The 19,131-nt window shown below is 36.1% G+C and overlaps 1 protein-coding gene across 1 annotated transcript in view; it reads left to right on the top strand.

Moving 5' to 3' along the window:
• Window positions 1-18,742, top strand: part of LOC124791250 (glycoprotein 3-alpha-L-fucosyltransferase A-like) — a 68,000-nt gene extending 49,258 nt beyond the window's left edge. Inside the window, exons 4-5 of the mRNA XM_047257849.1 lie at window positions 4,992-5,220; window positions 18,269-18,742. Coding sequence (XP_047113805.1) covers window positions 4,992-5,220; window positions 18,269-18,742 — 703 coding nt within the window. The remainder of the gene's footprint in view (window positions 1-4,991; window positions 5,221-18,268) is intronic.
• Window positions 18,743-19,131: the final 389 nt, after the last annotated feature.

Here is a 19,131-nt window from a genome sequence, read left to right as displayed (position 1 = left end):
ATCCTGCTGAAATGTAGGGTTTCGCAGGGATCGAATGAAGGGTAGAGCCACAGGGCGTACGGATGGTCTGCCGTGGAGCTCCATGTTCAACAATGTACCATGAACGTTGTGCTCTGAAACACTTTGGCCTGCACCAAGATTGTGCTCTTTCGGCAGAGAGCCACAGATCACCATCTATCCTACTTTACAAAGCAGGCAAACTTCCGAATCCCACGTTCTGTGAAACTCGCTGACGTCCAGCCATTTAGCCCCTAGTGGTAGTTACACTGTCTTTCTTCCTCTTTCAGTACATTGTTACGACAGTAGCACGTGGACATTCGACCAGCTTTGACGTTTTCGAGTTCGTCGTTCACAGGCTTTGCTAATAATAATCTGCCCTTTGTCAAACTCGCTTATCCCAATGGATTTCCCTATTTGTAGTCCATATCTGCCCTGGGCTGATCCCCGTCCATGTCTGCTCCAATTACATACTTTTCTTTCCGCATTACGTGCCCGCATCGACAGCAGGCGGCAGGGCAGTGGTCGTAGCGTTTTGGTTTATCAGTGTGCATATAAAGGGAACAAACCAGTAGTAGTTAATGCTAAACTCGAAAAACAAGTGCCTATAGACCAATTTAAATTACATTAACTAACTCAATAAAATAAAATTAGTAAGTAACAAGACTGCTGAAGAATGGCTTGAGGAGTTATTACACGTGAAATATTTTGAGTGGTATTAGATTAACAATCGCATTAAAATAAAATTTGTATGCGACAAGACTACTGAAGACTACTTGAAGAGGTATTACAGATCTAGTATGTCTTCAGGCTGTTACCTCTTCAAGCTATTTTTTCAGCACTCTTGTCATGTACTAATTTGATTTTATTGAGATTGTTGTTTTAATTTAAACTGTGAAATAGGCACTGATTTTGTAAGTTTAGAGTTAATGTTATTCTGATTTGTTCTCTTTATATATATTTATTGTTTAACATCTTTTATTGTGTTACTACTGCACTGTCATAGATGACATTTACTCTGGGTTCGCAGCTTACTCTCGATGTGGGACTTCTGTTTGAATGTTTTGCTTTTTGTTTATAATTATGAAACTGTTCTACCAAGGAGTGACAGAAGGATTAGTTAATTTTGCTTTAGTTACGACACCGATTGTAAATCCATTAAACTAACAAAAAAATGTTTTGGGCGCATTTTGGTATCTAACATGTCAATTTAAACTTGTTGGTTCATTATATGTAATGCATCAGCTGTTGATACAAACACATGCAGCAAATATTTTGTCACCCCCAGGAGACATGAAGCTACCACCATGTAACGCTGCCTCTAGTCTTGAGAATGGAGTCAGCTCGGTGAAGAAGAGAGTCTACAGATTTCTTCAGATATTCCTTAAACAACTGGAGCTTGATGATTAGATCCCATAGAGGTGCCAGCTAGCAAGGGTGTTCGTTGTTACATTACATGCACTGTTCAAAATTATCCCAGACATTTTCTATTCAGTTAAGATCGAGTGATGTGCGGGGGTTATTCGAAAAGTAAGATCCGGTTTCTTATAATACATAAACTATCAAAGACTTTTTTTCAAAAAATTCTTTTTGTTTAATACTTTGCATGTTTCCATATTTTTTTCAAAAATTTGTCACAACGTTCTTCACGTGACCTGCTGCGAAGCGCTTGCCACCAAGAAACTCCTTTAGGTAGTGGACCAAGTGAAAATCACTGGGCGCCGAGATCTAATCAAATTTTGGGTGTGGATGGCAGAATGGGGTCTGGCATTGTCAAGCAGCAACAAAACCCCAGACGTTAAAAGGGCACATCGCTTATTCAGTATTGCATGTCGAAATTTGTTCAATGTAGCGCAGTAAGCGACTGCGGTTATTAGTGTGCCTTGCTGCGTAAGCTCAACTAACAAGACATGGTTGCCTAAAGCTTGCGTATTGAGATTGTTTGCTTGGTCTTCACTTTGACTGGTGACACCAATCAACTGACTGACGTTAAGGGTGCGTTTATGCTGCCACCTCGCTACTCGCTGGTATCAGACGACATTGATGAATTAAGCCCACTGCGTCTTACCAGCCCATTTAACTTGAACCATCGCTGCTCGCTCCGCTGCTCATTACGATCCTCGCCATGTGATGATGTCTAGCTGGTTTGTGTTCCGTGCTGCGACCATCGCTCTATGTCTTCCAACTTGACCCATGACTGGCTGCTTCAAGGTCACTCCAGCAGTGCCGCGTTTGGTGCTGTTAGCACTCCGTTCGATATCTGAACAGTTGCAGGATAATTATTCCTGGCGGACAACGTGCAATGAGGTTGTAGAGTAAATGAACAATGCTCCATGCTAACAGCGAGCTGTGATTTGCCAGCAGGAAGCAGCGAGGTACCTGCAGAAAGGATGCTGCGTAAGCGTACCTTTAGACTGTGGGAGTCATGTGAGAATCCCACGTCTAGTCCCCTCTGATGTTTTCTAAAAATTGATCAGCTTCTTTATGATATCAATCCAAAAAACCAAGAGCACAATCAATTTTTGTTTCTCAGTAAGCAGCCTCGGAAACCAAAGTGTACACAATTTTCTAAACTGCGACTTTTCAGAGACAATTTTATCCAAAGTTGATCTACCCACATTCGGAAATTCCAACTCTAAAGTTGAAATTGTGAATCGCCAGTCTTTACCAGTCTTTTTGTCTTTGCCATTGACCAAATCTTCTAAAATCACTGATGGTCGGTCTTGATACTACTGTTACTCTTCGCTTTGGAGCCATACACCTCACTTGTTTGTCGGTTAATTTGCAACGTTCTTTCCCGACAAAAAACGAATCACTGACCGGATTTCACAGTCGGTAGGTTGATCAATTGTTTTAAACATTCTGAGTAAAACTTTAAACAGCACACCGCCATAATACCAATGCAAATCTCGTCGTTTGATGAGCAAGGCATGCCGGGAGTTGTGCGCATGCACGTTTTATTGATCGCGCAACATTCGACTGATCATGGCGATTCGAACATTACTTCCGGAATAACCATCGTAGTAGGTCGACATGCCAATAGGGCGCTTGAGTGCACCTCTGGGACATCTGTTTTTGTTTTGGAAGAAGTTATTTTGCACAGTGGCCACAGCTTCACAGCCGTAGAAGAAAGGCTATACTACTGGCCAATTTTAGAGTTGTTTAGTCTTTTGAAGACGTGCAATATTAATCGTAGCTGTGAGAAACGGTGTTTTGAGAGAGACCCGATAGCAAATGTTCACTGTATGCAAATCACTTCACAATATTCTCTCGGAAATTGATTATCATGGAGCTGCATTCACTGGCAATAGCAATCCTCTGCCGGGTTGAAACTGATTGTCATTGACAAGGTGAGACACCAGATTCTGGTTTTTGTCAATTACGATCTTTTTACGAGCACTGTTCTTAGCCCGTGTTGCATGCCTGCGATTAGTACACCATTTCTTGTGGGCGCGGTGGACAGTCCGTGTTGACAGAACTACAGATCCGGCAACTTCATTGGCGATCTAGTCAGGGGCACGTCAAAACACGATAGCTCCTTTGTCATTCTGTCACGTCTCCAAATCGACTCATGTCCATTCGTGAATTCCAGATAACTGACTGGCACACACGTAACACTTCACTGGCACGACTTACGGCGGCGATGGAGGGTAACGTGACTGACTGACTCCAACTTTACACAAACTACAATGAACCAGAGCCCAGTATGTCATTTTAACGCTTAACATGCCAAGTCTTAAGTCATCAACAATGGTTTACCAGGCTGAGGTCTGCTGCAGACCTTACCCATTTTTTTTAAATTTCTTAACATAATAACTTAGAAAATAAAGTTTTTGGGATGACTAAAAGTGCATTTAAATTAAATAAGCGTTATTAACATCAAGTATCACGTTCATTTGAGCTATTCAGTGTTTGACCCAACTGTATACAAGGGACGTAGGTGACCACTGCTACCCAGTCTGAGAATAGGAATGTTCTTGAAAGAAATATTCTGCCTTTTTTATTCTCAAAATTTCTGTCATAGTAACCTTCATCAGCAAAAATTTTCTAGTTAAGGCAGCTGTAACAAAATTGTGGTCACACCTCTTCGAGACACAAACAGTGTTTCCATCAAGTCACATACTAAGCAGTTTCGCAAATTTTTCTCTCGCCAACTCCCTGGAAGCTTCCCAGTGGAGAATTGAGTGTTCAACAAATATGACATCTTCACCTCTGCAGCTGCCCAGACCGCGATTCCATATTTTGCTGGATTTGATTTCTTGTAGTGTTACACTGGGCACGAGCCCCGAAATGCGACAGGTTGCTCATTTACTTTAATTTCTTCAATCGGTCGGAAAATCATTTTCCAATGCCCTACAAACTGATTCCAAAAGTTATGTATAACTACAAATTCATCCTTTCTTTCTGTAGAGCACGTTTTATCTTACCATTAAACGTAATAAACTGAAGGATATGCGCAAACTGATTCCGTGCCACAGTACCTGCAAAAACTCGTCTGTTATCGAGTTTCAGAAATTGAATCATAAAAATTACTCTTTGGGATCCTTGGAGGACGCCGCTTGGTACGTTAGGGGGTAAGGGAGTGACTAATATTTCGTTCGGTGGACTTATTATGGGAGTGTCCGCCTCAATAGCTGAACGGTAGGCGCGTTGGAATGCCACACACGGGGGCCCGGATTCGATTCCCGGCTGGGGTGGGAGATTTTCTCCCATCAGGGACTGGGTGTCGTGCTGCCCTCATCATCGTTTCATCCGCATTGTCGACGCGCAAATCGTCCAATGTGGCGTCGCTCACAATAAGACTTGCACTTGGCGGCCGGACTTACCGCCTGTGAACTGCCGTGCACTGCCGCCAGAGGATAATTTCCATTTTTCCATTATGTGGGTGGGACAGGTAGACCTATGGTGAGCGCCAAAGAGAAGAAAGACAGTAAGAGAATAGACAGGAAAATTACCTGGATGCTGTCGAGCTAAAGGAGCGCTTTGTGTTGCAGCCGCCATGACGTCATCAACTGGACGGCGACGTATCGTCGCGACAGCGACCTGGTGACGCCGTACGAGAAATGGGTGTACTACGACGACGCAGAGGGCGCAGCGTACAGGGGCCGACAGCCGCCTAACGTCGCTGCGAACAAGACACGGAAGGTCGCCTGGTTCGTCTCCAACTGCGCCACAGTCAATGATAGGATGGGATATGCCAAGGAGCTGCAGAAGCACATTCAGGTCCGATCTTATTTCCTCTCTGTAAACATATCGCTAATCCAACTTATCTTAATATTTTAGTTTTGTGGATACACGATTAATAGAAAATAAGTAAGTCTAGACTTTCACTCTTCCTATGTCCTAGGGATTTTTCTGGAACTCTAAGTGAAGTAAGTGGCATGTACTGTAGTAGTATTAGTATGATAGTTCTGGACCAAAGAGAACATATTTTGAAACTTTCTTGATATGAAACAAAGATTTTAGTTATGCTGATTCCCCTATTCAAAAACTTGCTTACATCGACAAACCAAATTTTCATTTATTTAAAAAATAAAAATGTAATAAATTTTTTCTTTATAAATAAGCCCTCCAAGAGCATGTTTATCCATATCCACAAATCATAATTTCATTTATTTAAAAAATAAAACTCTAATAAATTTTTCTCTTAATAAATAAGCTGTGTCAAACCTCATCTATCTGTATCCTCAACTGAAATTTTTATTAAGAACTCAAAGGTGCTTTTCAGCTATAAATGCTTAAATTTATTAAAAAAGTTAAATTTTTTCTATTAAATAAAAGCAAAACAAAATGTACTCCAAAGCTGAGCTATTTCAAAACATAGAGGATTAATTTACAGAAAAACTTGGATTAGCTTATGCTGATTTAGAAAATTATTGTGAAGAAAAAGGTTATTCAAATCTAACTAGACAAGATCTTGGGGAATTTATGGATTTTTTGATATGAAACAAATGAAGAAGAAAGAACTAAGATGTATATAAAAGAACTTCAAACAATTTGTAAAACAAAAAAATTAAAAAATTATTCTAAAGTTCACAAAGAAAAATTAATTGCTCTTATTCTAAATCCTGTTGAGAATATTAATAATAATAATAATAACTAACTGAAAAAATTTAAAGGAATTTCATGAAACATGTAAAACAAAAAATTTAAGAAAGTATTCCAAACTTAACAAACATCAATTAATCGATCTTATCAAAAATCTGAGTACAATGTTAATATTAATGATAAAGAATTTAATAAAAATCTTTAAAATAAATTCATCAAATCTGTAAAACAAAAAAATTAAAAAAATCTCCTAGGCTTAGTAAAAACAATTAATCGATCTTATAAATAGATCTGAGGGTAATAGGAATAATATCGATAATGTGAATTTTTTCAAAATCCTCTAGCGGCTAACTATCAAGAAACTATACAAAAAATATCAGAAAATTTACCTGGTTTCAATTTTATAGATGATGAAGATTTTTAAAATCACCTAAACAAATTAACAGAAAAGCTTCTGCTTGTAGATCAAGAACAATAACTAGCGAAATTAATAATGTCATTAATATTGTGGAACCACAAAATTTTTTTAATCAAATTAAAGAAGAAATCGCCTAAGAATATTTTAATACAATAAACGGTGATTACAGTTAATATGAAATTTTATTGTTATTTTAAAAAGACGAAACATAACAATTTAATTTTAAAACAAGTAATAAAGTTTCATTAAGAACAACTGACTTAGAAGAATATTATCAAAAATTGACAAATGAACAGTTAACTGCAATGGAAGAAATGCAAAGAAAAAAACCTCGTTGTTATTTGTTTTATAAAAAATTGTTTCGAATTAAATGTTAATGGACGCAGTTCAATTCTGGATTCTTCTTATATCGATTTACCAAAGAAATTAAAGATAAAAAGCTAATTACTGTAAAAAACACAGATCAAAAATGTTTCCTTTATTCAGTAAAATCAGCTGTATATCCAAGAAATGATCACATTCAAAGAGTTAAAAATTATAAAAATATTGTATTAAAATTAGATGAACTTCTAGAAAAGAAAAAATAATATTCCTGTTCAAGCAGCAGATATTTCAAAATTTGAAAATCAGTCAAATATTTCAATTAATATTTAGGCTTATGATGGAAAATTGATAATATGTCCTCTTTACCACACAAAAAATAAACAATAAAGACATTAATTTTCATTTAGTTCTAAATAAAAATAACTGATATTATTTATTCAGATCAACTAGTTCACAAACAAGCAAACACAATGGAAAAATTTAATCTTGTGATAGAGACTTGAGATATCTATATTGTCAAGAAAAGTTGTACAATGATGAAAACGATTGCAAAGAACACAAAGAAATAAAAATAGATATGCCTGCAGAAGATGAAATACTTAAATTTAAAAATTATAATAATTAGTTAAGAGTACCTTTTGCAATTTATGCAGATTTCAAATGTCCTTTATAAGATGATAACATTGGCAAAAAATCCCTGAAAAAGCTTATATTAATAAATAACAGAAACATTTACCAATTTCATTTAGTTATTATGTTAAATTTTCTAACGATGATTATAAAAAGCCTGTAACATTTACTTGTAAAGGTGTAGCAAAAAAATTCGTTGGAATGTTAAAACATAGAGAATTTGCTGAAATATATAAGCAAAATATTCCAAAGGTAATGACAAATGAGCATAAAATAAACTTTATAAATTCAAAAACTATATTTGTGAATAGAAATTTACTAAAGGAGAAAAAAGTAAAAGTTCATTGTCATTTAACAGGAAAATATCGAGGAGCAGTGCATGAAGATTGTTATTTTAAGTATCAAAATCCTTATTTTATTCCAATGTATATTCATAATTTAGCAAATAACGATGTTCATTTGCTTATTGAAGAATCAACAATAGATTATAAAGATACTTATTCTATTAGAAATAATGAACAAGAGGTTGCAAATGTATTAACATTAAGCTTTTTGGATAAATTTAATTTCATGGCTTCAAATATTCATTTTTTTCAACCTTACGAAAGAACAATTTAGAGAAACAGAAAAATATTTTAAAGGTGAACAAGTAGATGGAACAATTAAAACAGAAAAATATTTTAAAGGTGAACAAGTAGATGGAACAATTAAAAAGTAATTTGTCCTTACAAACATACGAAATCTGAAGAAGAATTGCACACAATTATCTAAAAACGAATGTTTTTATTTGAGACTTAATAAAGAAAATGTTTTTGACAAAGATTATAAATGTGCAAAAATAATTTGGAAAAAAATCGATATTTATAGTTTAGATGAATATAATAACTGTAATGATTAATTTCAGCAAATTTTCTGAAAATTTTAGAGATACTTGTATTAAATCTTATACCAAACATTTATTTTGGGATTATTTGTTCAGCATAAAAAAATTGAATGAAATTTATTAAATGATTAACGTATGATTTTGTTTCATGGGAAAGGAATTCGAAGCAGAATTTCCCAAAGTATTAAAAGATTGTAGTAGATATCCAGTTTTCCAACTAAGAATGTTATCATACAACTTGGAGACTTCAATACTCAGTTACAGAAAGAGAGAAAGTTCAGAAACATCAGAAACATAATTGGGAACTATCCAGCTCACAACAGGACTAATTGGAATGGCGAACGACAAGTCAAAATTTGTAAGATCTTTGACCTGATCATGGAATCAATGGCATTTAAACGTCTTCCAACAGAAAACATGGGTATCTCGCAATCCATTACTAGTTGAGTTTAAGCTTGACCAAGTTGTGATATCAAGACATGCAGAGAAGGAAATTCAAAATGTCAGAGTCCTCAGGGTCGAAAATTTAGACTCAGATTATTTTCTATCCAAAATAAAAATAAAAATTCCACCAATAGCCCATCAGACTAAAAACACTACCTGTATTGCGAACTATGATGAGTGAAACTTAGAACTAGTAAATATTTGAAGGTGAGCTTGAATCAGAAGAACTATCAAGGTTTGGAACAGTTGAAATATGCACTGATTGACAGTACAAAGGAAACAGTTCGCCTGGAGAAGAGGAAGAAACATGCATGGCGGTAGGTAGAAGGAAATAAAGCAAGTGTCAAAATGGATGGGTTGATTGGTGCTCTCATAAAACACCAGGAAATCTAAAGAAATTCAAGAAGTAAGGAAAACCACTGCTACAACTTTCAGAAATCTCAAGAGGATATATTTTGCAAGAATATGTAAATCAAAGAGAAGAAGACTTCTGGAAGAACAACATATGAAATTTCTATAGAACAGTTAAGACCAACTTCAGTAGATATGTTCCTCCAAACGTCAGCTGTAAGAATAGAGGAGGAAAGACCGTGTATGGAGACATGGAAAACAGTCAGATTTTGGAGGAATACTTTGAAGACCTCCTGAATTGTGAAACGCCATGAAGAGACATTCAATTACAATGAGAAAGAACCAAAACCCAACTTGGAACCACCAATTATAGAAGAGGTAAAGAACATTACAAGAACCCTGAAAAATAACGAAGCACCTGGGGAAGACGGGATCAACGCAGAACTATGCAAACAAGAATGTGATCATAGAACTAACACAAATTATATGAAAAATCTGGGAAGAAGAGCAGCTTCCAGAAGGTTGGACATCGGCACTAATACATCTTATACACAAGAAAGGTGATGAGATGGAACCTGGGAACTATGGGGAATTTCTTTAATACCTGTGACCTATAAGGTATTCTTGAAAGCGCTGCTAAATAGAGTGGAAGAACAACTAAATCCACAAACAGATGAGTACCAAGGAGGTTTCAGGAAGGAGAGATCGGGCTTAGAACAGATCCTGAATCTAAAACTGATAACCGCTTATCAAAAACAGAGGAGCAAAAAGTTTGTTCTTACATTCATAGACTTCAAGAAAGCCTATGATTCTGTAAACAGACACACACTGTTCCAAATTTTAGGGGAGATTAGTTTGTATGGAATATCCAGTGAACTGGTTAAACAGACCCTAAGCAACACAACATCCAAGGTCAAGTTAAGAGGAAAGCTGTCGGAGGCCTTCAAGATTAAAACTGGGGTGAAACAGGAAGACAGACTCTCCACTTTGCTGTTAACTGTGTCCTTGATAAGGTGATCAGAGAGTGGCAACAAGGAATGAAAGGACTGGGTGGAATGCAACTGGGGTGTAAGAATAAAGTAGTACAGGTAGATTATGTAGCATTCGCAGATGACACTGTGATCTTGTCCAAATCACTAGCAGAGGCAGTTAACCAAACCACAGAACTGCAGAGACAGGTAGCTAAAGCAGACCTACAGATCTCTATTGAGAAGACAGAATATATGACAAATATCATGACAGCTCCTAGATAGATGTCAATAGAAGGAGGTAAAATTCAGAAGGTGGAGTGATTCAAATACCTTGGATAATATATAGACATTAGACTGGCCGAAAAAGAAGCAATGGGAGCATGAATGAACAAAATGAACTTGGCATATAAACTATCAGTATTTACAATAAGAAGAATATTTTGATGAATGCTAAATTGAAACATTATGAAACTATAACCCGCCATCAAGCTTTATATGCAGCAGAAACTCTCAACCTAGCAAGAACCGGAGTGATCAAGAGGCTAGAACTGATAGAATGCAAGATTCTCAGTAGAATATTAGGACCTCCAAGATCAGAAGATGGTCAATTTAGAAACCGAGCCAACCAGGAACGGTACACCAAGATAGAAGAAATTTCTGACAACATAAGGAAAAGAAGGAGTGTGTTCTTTGGACACATCCTCAGTTTGGATCTATTGTAGATTGGGTATTTTTAATTTTTGATTGAAAACTGTGGTTTTTGATTGAAAATCTTCAAATTACGAAACAAGTTCACTATAAATTTTTGCTTCTAATATCTCAATATCTTTTATTTTTTCTAAATCGGTATTGAGTTCAGCATGTAACACATTCCCAAAAATATTCATTTATTAGATTTAAAATTTCATTAAACTTATGAGTCATATATCATAGTTTTAAAATAAATATAAAGCAAATGACTGCAAATAAATTCGTTAAACTTTTGTATCCTTTCGGTGTTAGAATATAAACTATTTCTCCTTCATAATTTAGTAGTTTTTTGGAATATTTCCTCCAATATGAATCAAAAACCAATTTCGTATTTTTATTCTTATAATAACAAATCCAGAGAGTACCAACATGATCAGATGTATCTAAATTCATTATTGCACATTCTAAATTTTTGATTTATGAGCAAAATCATCAATCATAAAAATGCCACGAAAACATTTAATTTTCAGTTGTTAACTAATGCTTCTATGCCAAAATTAGATAAAGTATTAGTAAAATTTTAAGTATTTCTTTGAATTTTTTCTACATCGAATTGATTTATACCCATTGCTAAATTATGTCTTTTTTGTTCTAATTCCTTATTGGCTTTTGTCTTGATTATAACTGCATTCCAATTGCTGCAGATCCACCAGCAAGTGAACCAATAGTGGCTCAATATGGTAATGTAATCAATAGTAATGTTAAAAATCCACCTTCATGTGTTGTTCCTTTTTTCTTCATTAAATATTCAATAATTTTTTCAAAAAGTAATAACAAATACAATATCCAAATTTCCCCAAGTTTTTAATCTTTTTTGTTTTTCATACAACTGTTAAAAATGTATCAATGCTGTACAATTGTTCATTATTCAATTTAACTTTAATTCATTTTGGTTTTATTTTCCCAATTTGATGTTTAGTGCTATTAATACTAAAGTTTTTCAGTTATATTGATCAAAAATTAAGAAAGAATTTTTTATAATACTATCCATTTCCATCAACATTTCTTCCAAGGCCTATTTTCCACTTTCCATAGATTATTCTTCTAACTGGAGTTGCTATTAATTTTTCACCAACTGAAGCATCTCAAACATACATTCTTCCTTTTGCAACTAACTGAATTTTCTTAACAGCTTTATGTCTTTTTGTAATACTTTATTATGTCTATAAATATCATTTCCTTACATTTTTGATCTAATGGATTTATTCCCTTATCTTCAAGTGCTAATCTTTCATTTACTTTAGTCCCAGAGCTACACCAATTGTAGCTCAAGTATACACGTTTCAAATGGTAAATTATTAATTGCATCATTAACTAAACCTTTTCCATATTCACTTTCCCACAATGTATGTGATGATTATTCAAAATTACAATAAAATATGGAATTTCATTTAGATTGTTACTTATAAAATCATTAAATTTAATACCAAACATTTTCATTATTTTAAGTTTTCATTATGATAATTTTTGTTTTCAGCTAATTCTTCTCTATGGATTACTGTTAATGTATCTATTAACCAATCAACATCATTCATGAAATATATTCAGTTGGTTTTTCTGAATATTTTTTACTAACCTTTCATCAACATTTTGAATGAATCATTAAGTACCTTCATATTATTTTTCACCAATTTTTAATTTATCACCATTGAAGTCAAGTGGATATTTACTAATATACAGGGTGATTCAAAAAGAATACCACAACTTTAAAAATGTGTATTTAATGAAAGAAACATAATATAACCTTCTGTTATACATCCTTACAAAGAGTATTTAAAAAAGTTTTTTTTCACTCAAAAACAAGTTCAGAGATGTTCAATATGGCCCCCTCCAGACACTCGAGCAATATCAACCTGATACTCCAACTCGTTCCACACTCTCTGGAGATCTTACAGAATTGGCTATTCCCTCAGCTCGATCAAGAAGCACAACAATTCATATTTCAGCAGGATGGAGCGCCACCACATTGACACTTATCTGTCCGTAACTACCTGAATGTCAACTACCCGAGGCGATGGATTGGCCGCCAGGCAGCCCGTGACAGAGCACTTCATCACTGGCCTCCAAGAAGCCCTGATCTTACCCCTTGCGATTTTTTCTTATGGGCGTATATGTTAAGGATATGGTGTTTCGGCCACCTCTCCCAGCCACCATTGATGATTTGAAACGAGAAATAACAGCAGCTATCCAAACTGTTATGCCTGATATGCTACAGAGAGTGTGGAACGAGTTGGAGTATCGGGTTGATATTGCTCGAGTGTCTGGAGGGGGCCATATTGAACATCTCTGAACTTGTTTTTGAGTGAAAAAAAACCTTTTTAAATACTCTTTGTAATGATGTGTAACAGAAGGTTATATTATGTTTCTTTCATTAAATACACATTTTTAAAGTTGTGGTATTCTTTTTGAATCACCCTGTATTTAAAATTACCAACAGGTCTTAATACAGAAATACTAGGTTCACTATGACTGATAAGTTTTAAAATTCTTTCACTTATATTTATATTTTCAGCATCTTTCTCTTTTGAGTTTTTCTGTTCTTAAATTCTTCATATTTATTCAGTAAATCATGTATTTCCGATTCATTTAATGTATAGTATATTTTATCACTATCATACTGTTGAATTGTTAGAATATTGTTAAATTCTTCTAAATAATGTTGATTATAAGGAATCATTTGTTTTCAGCTTCTATATTTTCTTCAGTAGCTTTCAAAATAGTATTGCCTAAACCTTCAATTCCTCCTTTAATTGTTGTGTCATTATCTGGTTGATTTCCTTTTTAAAATTTTTCATAATCTGTTCTCATTTCTATTCATTCTTTAAACTCTTAATTTAATTGTTCTTTTACTTTTGTATACCATTTACCTTCTGAACAACTTGTGGGCCACATTTTGAAAAGATGTTGTAAGATTAAAAAGACAATAATAATTTCTTTATTTTACACTCATCATTTACATTGAACATTTCAATGGTCAAAACTTTTATGTTTAACTTTCATGTTCATCATTTTTATATGCAATGTTTTTATGTATAACATTTATGTTAAACGTTTTTATGTTTAACATTTTCATGTTTAATGTGTAATGTTTAAAAAATTCTTAATATATTCTCTATATATAGCATCATTAATTTTTCTTTTCATATCTACTGTTATAAAACCAAATTCATCTTTATTCCACCATTTAGTTTGTAAATTTTTAAAATCGTCTATTTTTAAATCCCCCCTCAAAAAATTCATGATAAAAATGATGTAAGTTTGTGTCACCTTGACTGAAAACATTTAAAAATTAAGATTATCTCTAACTAATTGTTTTGGTATGTTTGAATAAGTCTAAGGCAAGTAAAAACAATCTGTTCCTTTATGTCTGCCTCTAGCAAAATACTCTCTAACTATATATTGATTTTCAAGAATGAAATCAATAAAACCTACAACTGAATTTTTTCACAGTCCTCTAACAGAACAATTTCATCATTATTTTCAATAAAAGTAGCAATTTTTCATTAATTTTGTCTTCAATCTTTTCACACCTTCTTATAGATTCTTGATATTTTGATTGATCTAAACTTTTAGAATACATATACAACAGATTAATTTTTCAATTTTAACCTTCTTGGAGCTAGACCATAATTATCAATGATTAATATTGTTTTCCACAACCACTTGGTCCTATTACTGAACACTGAATAGAATTTCACAAATGTTTACCAATTATATTTGTTAATTTTTTATTTTTGCTTTCCAATCTGTTATTTATTTCCACAATTTTATTAATACAAATGAGTAGATTATTTCAACTGAATGATAATTAATCTGTTCCAATAAAAGAAACTTATAAAAATGTTTCACTAGCTGGTTTTTATTCAACTTCTTTATAAGGCACTAGTACTTCTGGAAGAAAGGGTACCACTCACAAATAGGTAGGGTCTATGGTATATTTAATCCTCTCATGGTTAAAATTTGTTTGACTTGTAAATATATATAAAAAACAAAATGTCAAAAACTATCTACCTTCGAATAAATAAATCATTTTCACTTGTAAAAAGTTTATGCTGATCGATTTTCAAAACATGTGAAGTGCAACACATGTGTCCCTCAAATCTAACTAATTCACGTTTCCATGTGTACCTAGGATTTTCAGACGTAACTTATTAACTTTAGAACGATTTTTCACTATGAAAATTATGGATAAAGTGTAACAAATCAGTACCATAATGCATTTATTCTCTTGACAATGAGAAACATAAAATATCACACAAAAGTTTTCAACATAACATTTGAAGACAGCTTTGATGTACCGCACAGTAATGTTTTCTACTTGGGTAACACAAGATATGTAGAATATAATTGATGAAAGTAGAAAATATAGAAATGCAGTAAATGAAGCAGGCAAAAAGGAATTAAAATGTCTCAAAAATGAGATCGACAGAAAGTGCAAAATGTCTAAGCAGGGATGGCTAGAGGACAAATGTAAGGATGTAGAGGCTTATCCCACTAGGGGTAAGATAGAAACCGCATACAGGAAAATTAAAGAGAGCTTTGGAGAAAAGAGAACCACTTGCATGAATATCAAGAGCTCAGATGGAAACCCAGTTCTAAGGAAAGAAGGGAAAGCAGAAAGGTGGAAGGAGTATATAGAAGCGTTTGTCAGAGTACTGAAACACCCAAGTCGAAACAAGGCCCCAGAAGTAGACAACATTCCATTAGACCTACTGACAGCCTTGGGAGAGCTCCTCCTGACAAAACTCTACCATCTGGTAAGCAAGATGTATGAGACAGGCAAAATACCCTCAGACTTCAAGAAGAATATAATAATTCCAATGCCAAAGAAAGCAGGTGTTGAAAGATGTGAAAATTACCGAACTATCAGTTTAATAGGTCATGGCTGCAAAATACTAACGCGAATTCTTTACAGACGACTGGAAAAACTGGTAGAAGCGACGTTGGGGAAGATCAGTTTGTATTCCTTAGAAATATTGGAACATGTGAGGCAATACTGACCCTACAACTTATCTTAGAAGATAGATCAAGGAAAGGCAAGCCTACGTTTCAGTCATTTGTAGACTTAGAGAAAGCTTTTGACAGTTATGACTGGAATACTCTCTTTCAAATTCTGAAGATGGCAGGGGTAAAATACAGGGAGCGAAAGGCTATTTACAATCTGTACAGAAACCAGATGGCAGTTATAAGAGTCGAGGGAAATATAAGGCAAGCAGTGGTTGGGAAGGGAGTGAGACAGGGTTGTAGCCTCTCCCTGATGTTATTCAATCTGTAAATTGAGCAAGCAGTAAAGGAAACAAAAGAAAAATTCGGAGTAGGTATTAAAATCCATGGAGAAGAAATAAAAACTTTGAATTTCGCCGATGACATTGTAATTCTGTCAGAGACAGCAAAGGACCTGGAAGAGCAGTTGAATGGAATGGACAGTGACTTGAAAGGAGGATATAAAACGAACATCAACAAAAGCAAAACGAGGGTAATGGAATGTAGTCGATTTAAGTCGGGTGATGCTGAGGGAATTAGAGTAGAAAATGAGACACTTAAAGTAGTAAAGGAGTTTTGCTATTTGGGGAGCAAAATAACTGATGACGGCCGAAGTAGGAAGGATATAAAATGTAGACTGGCAATGGCAAGGAAAGCGTTTCTGAAAAAGAGAAATTTGTTAACATCGAGTATAGATTTAAGTGTTAGGAAGTCGTTTCTGAAAGTATTTGTATGAAGTGTAGCCATGTATGGAAGTGAAACATGGACAATAAATAGTTTGGAAAAGAAGAGAATAGAAGCTTTCGAAATGTGGTGCTACAGAAGAATGCTGAAGATTAGATGGGTAGATCACATAACTAATGAGGAGGTATTGAACAGAATTGGGGATTAGGGGAGTTTGTGACACAACTTGACTAGAAGAAGGGATCAGTTGGTAGGACATGTTCTGAGGCATCAAGGGATCACCAATTTAGTATTGGAGGGCAGCCTGGAGGGTAAAAATCGTAGAGGGAGACCAAGAGATGAATACACTGAGCAGATTCAAAAAGATGTAGGTTGCAGTAAGTACTGGTAGATGAAGAAGCTTGCACAGGATAGAGTAGCATGGAGAGCTGCACCAAACCAGTCTCAGGACCGAAGACCACAGCAACAATGGACTCAATAAGTGTTTCGAAGTCCCCCATAGAAATATTGATCCATGCTGTCTCTATAGCCGTCCATAACTGCGAAAGTGTTTCCGGTGCAGGATGTGGAGCACGAACTCTCAATTATGTTCCATGAATGTTGGATGAGATTCATGTCGGGCGATCTGGGTGTCCAGATTCCTCATCACTCACCTGAACTGTCCAGATAGTTCTTCAAACCAATCGCTAAAATAGTGGCCCTGTAACATGGCGCATTGTCATCCATGAACATTCCATCTTTGCTTAGGAACATGAAGTACATGAATGGCTGCAAATGGTCTGCAAACAGCAAAACATAACCATTTCCAATTAATGATCGTTATAATAGGACAAGAAGACCCAGTACATTCCATGTAAACACAGCTCACACCACTATGGGGCTACCACCAGGTTACACAGTGTCTTGTTCACAACTTGTGCCCATTGCTTTGTGGGGTGTGCACCACGCTCGAAACCTACCATCAGCTCTTACCAACATGAATCGGGACTCATTTGACTAGGTCCCAGTTTTTCAGTCGTCTAAGGTACAAGCAATATGGCCACGAGCTCAGAAGAGACGCTGCTGGCTATGTGGTGCTGTTAGCAAAGGCTCGTGTGTAGGTCGTTTGCTGCGATAGCCTTTTAACGCCAGATTTTGCCGCACTGTGCCAACGTATAAGTTACTTGGTCCCACATTGATTTGTGCAGTTACTTCACGCAGTGTTGCTAGTCTGTCAGCACCGACAACTCTACGCAAACGCTGCTGCCCTCAGTCGTTAAGTGATGGCCGTCGGTCACTTCGTTGTACGTGGTGAGTGGTAATGCCTGAAATGTGGTATTCTCGGCACACTCTTGACACTGTAGATCTCGGAATATTGAATTTTCTAAGATTTCCGAAATGGAATGTCCATTACATCTAGCTCCAACTACTACTCCGCGTTCGAAGTGTGTTAATTCTCGCCGTGCGGCCTTAATCACGTCGGAAACCTTTTCATTTGAAATACCTAAGTACAAATGACAGATTCGCCAATGGAATGCTCTTTTATACCTTGTGTACGCATTATTACCGCCGTTTTTATATATATATATATATATATATATATATATATATATATATATATTTTTTTTTTTTTTTTTCTCCAAGTTTCGAAAGCACCTGACCACATGTTAGCATTAGACAGATGTGAGATACAGACGTCGTAACGCTCACAACTGCATATTGCTTTTGTGGTAACCTTTGTAGTACGACCACGACAGGGTTAAGCTATCCAGACACTAGGTTTCAATGTGAGAAATAAATTTTCAGGTCGACATATACGGGATGTGTGGTAAGCTGAAGTGTCCGAGGGAGGACCCCAGGTGCCCCGAGATGGTGGACAGGGACTACAAGTTCTACCTGTCGTTCGAGAACTGCAACTGCCGCGACTACATCACGGAGAAGCTGTTCGTGAACGGGCTGTCGCGGCAGGTGCTGCCCGTGGCGCTGGGCGCGCGCCCGGCAGACTACGCGCTGAGCGCGCCGCGCGGCTCCTACTTGCTGGCCGAGCACTTCGGATCCCCGGAGGAGCTGGCCCGCTACCTCCACTTCCTGGACGCCTACGACGACCAGTACAACGCCTACTTCGCATGGAAGGGCACCGGCGAGTTCATCAACACGCACTTCTTCTGCCGGCTGTGTGCGCTCCTGCACGACGAATACCCCACCAAGTGGTACCCCGACATAAACGAGTGGTGGGACGGGCCCGGCACCTGCGCCGAAAGCCTCTGGACGGACGGCTGAAGTGAGACAGGAATAAAGTTCTGATTATCATCCCGAAAAAATAAAATTACTTAACTGATTTTTTTTCTTCGTTTCCAGGTACATCTCTGCAACATCTGTACATGTTGAAATCCCTGCACCACGGAAGTATCGTCGTGTGACGCTAGAGGACGCAAAACAACATGATCAAGTGTCGTATCGTGCAGTAATTCGTTTCCTGGATCAGCGAAAATGTTGCAGATTTTTCAGGCCAATTCAGACGATGCCTTTAGGTGCTTGTGCAGGCCTGACACAGCCGCAGCATTTCCGCTGTTGCAGAAGACGATTTACCGCACGATATGACACTTTTATAACTTTGTCGTGTTATTTTGCCTGCTCTAGCATCACACTGTGTTGCTTCTGTCGCCCGG

This window comes from Schistocerca piceifrons, chromosome 1 (assembly GCF_021461385.2).
Source record: "Schistocerca piceifrons isolate TAMUIC-IGC-003096 chromosome 1, iqSchPice1.1, whole genome shotgun sequence".
Lineage (NCBI taxonomy): Eukaryota > Metazoa > Arthropoda > Insecta > Orthoptera > Acrididae > Schistocerca > Schistocerca piceifrons.
This window is presented reverse-complemented; position numbering and strand designations above follow the sequence as displayed.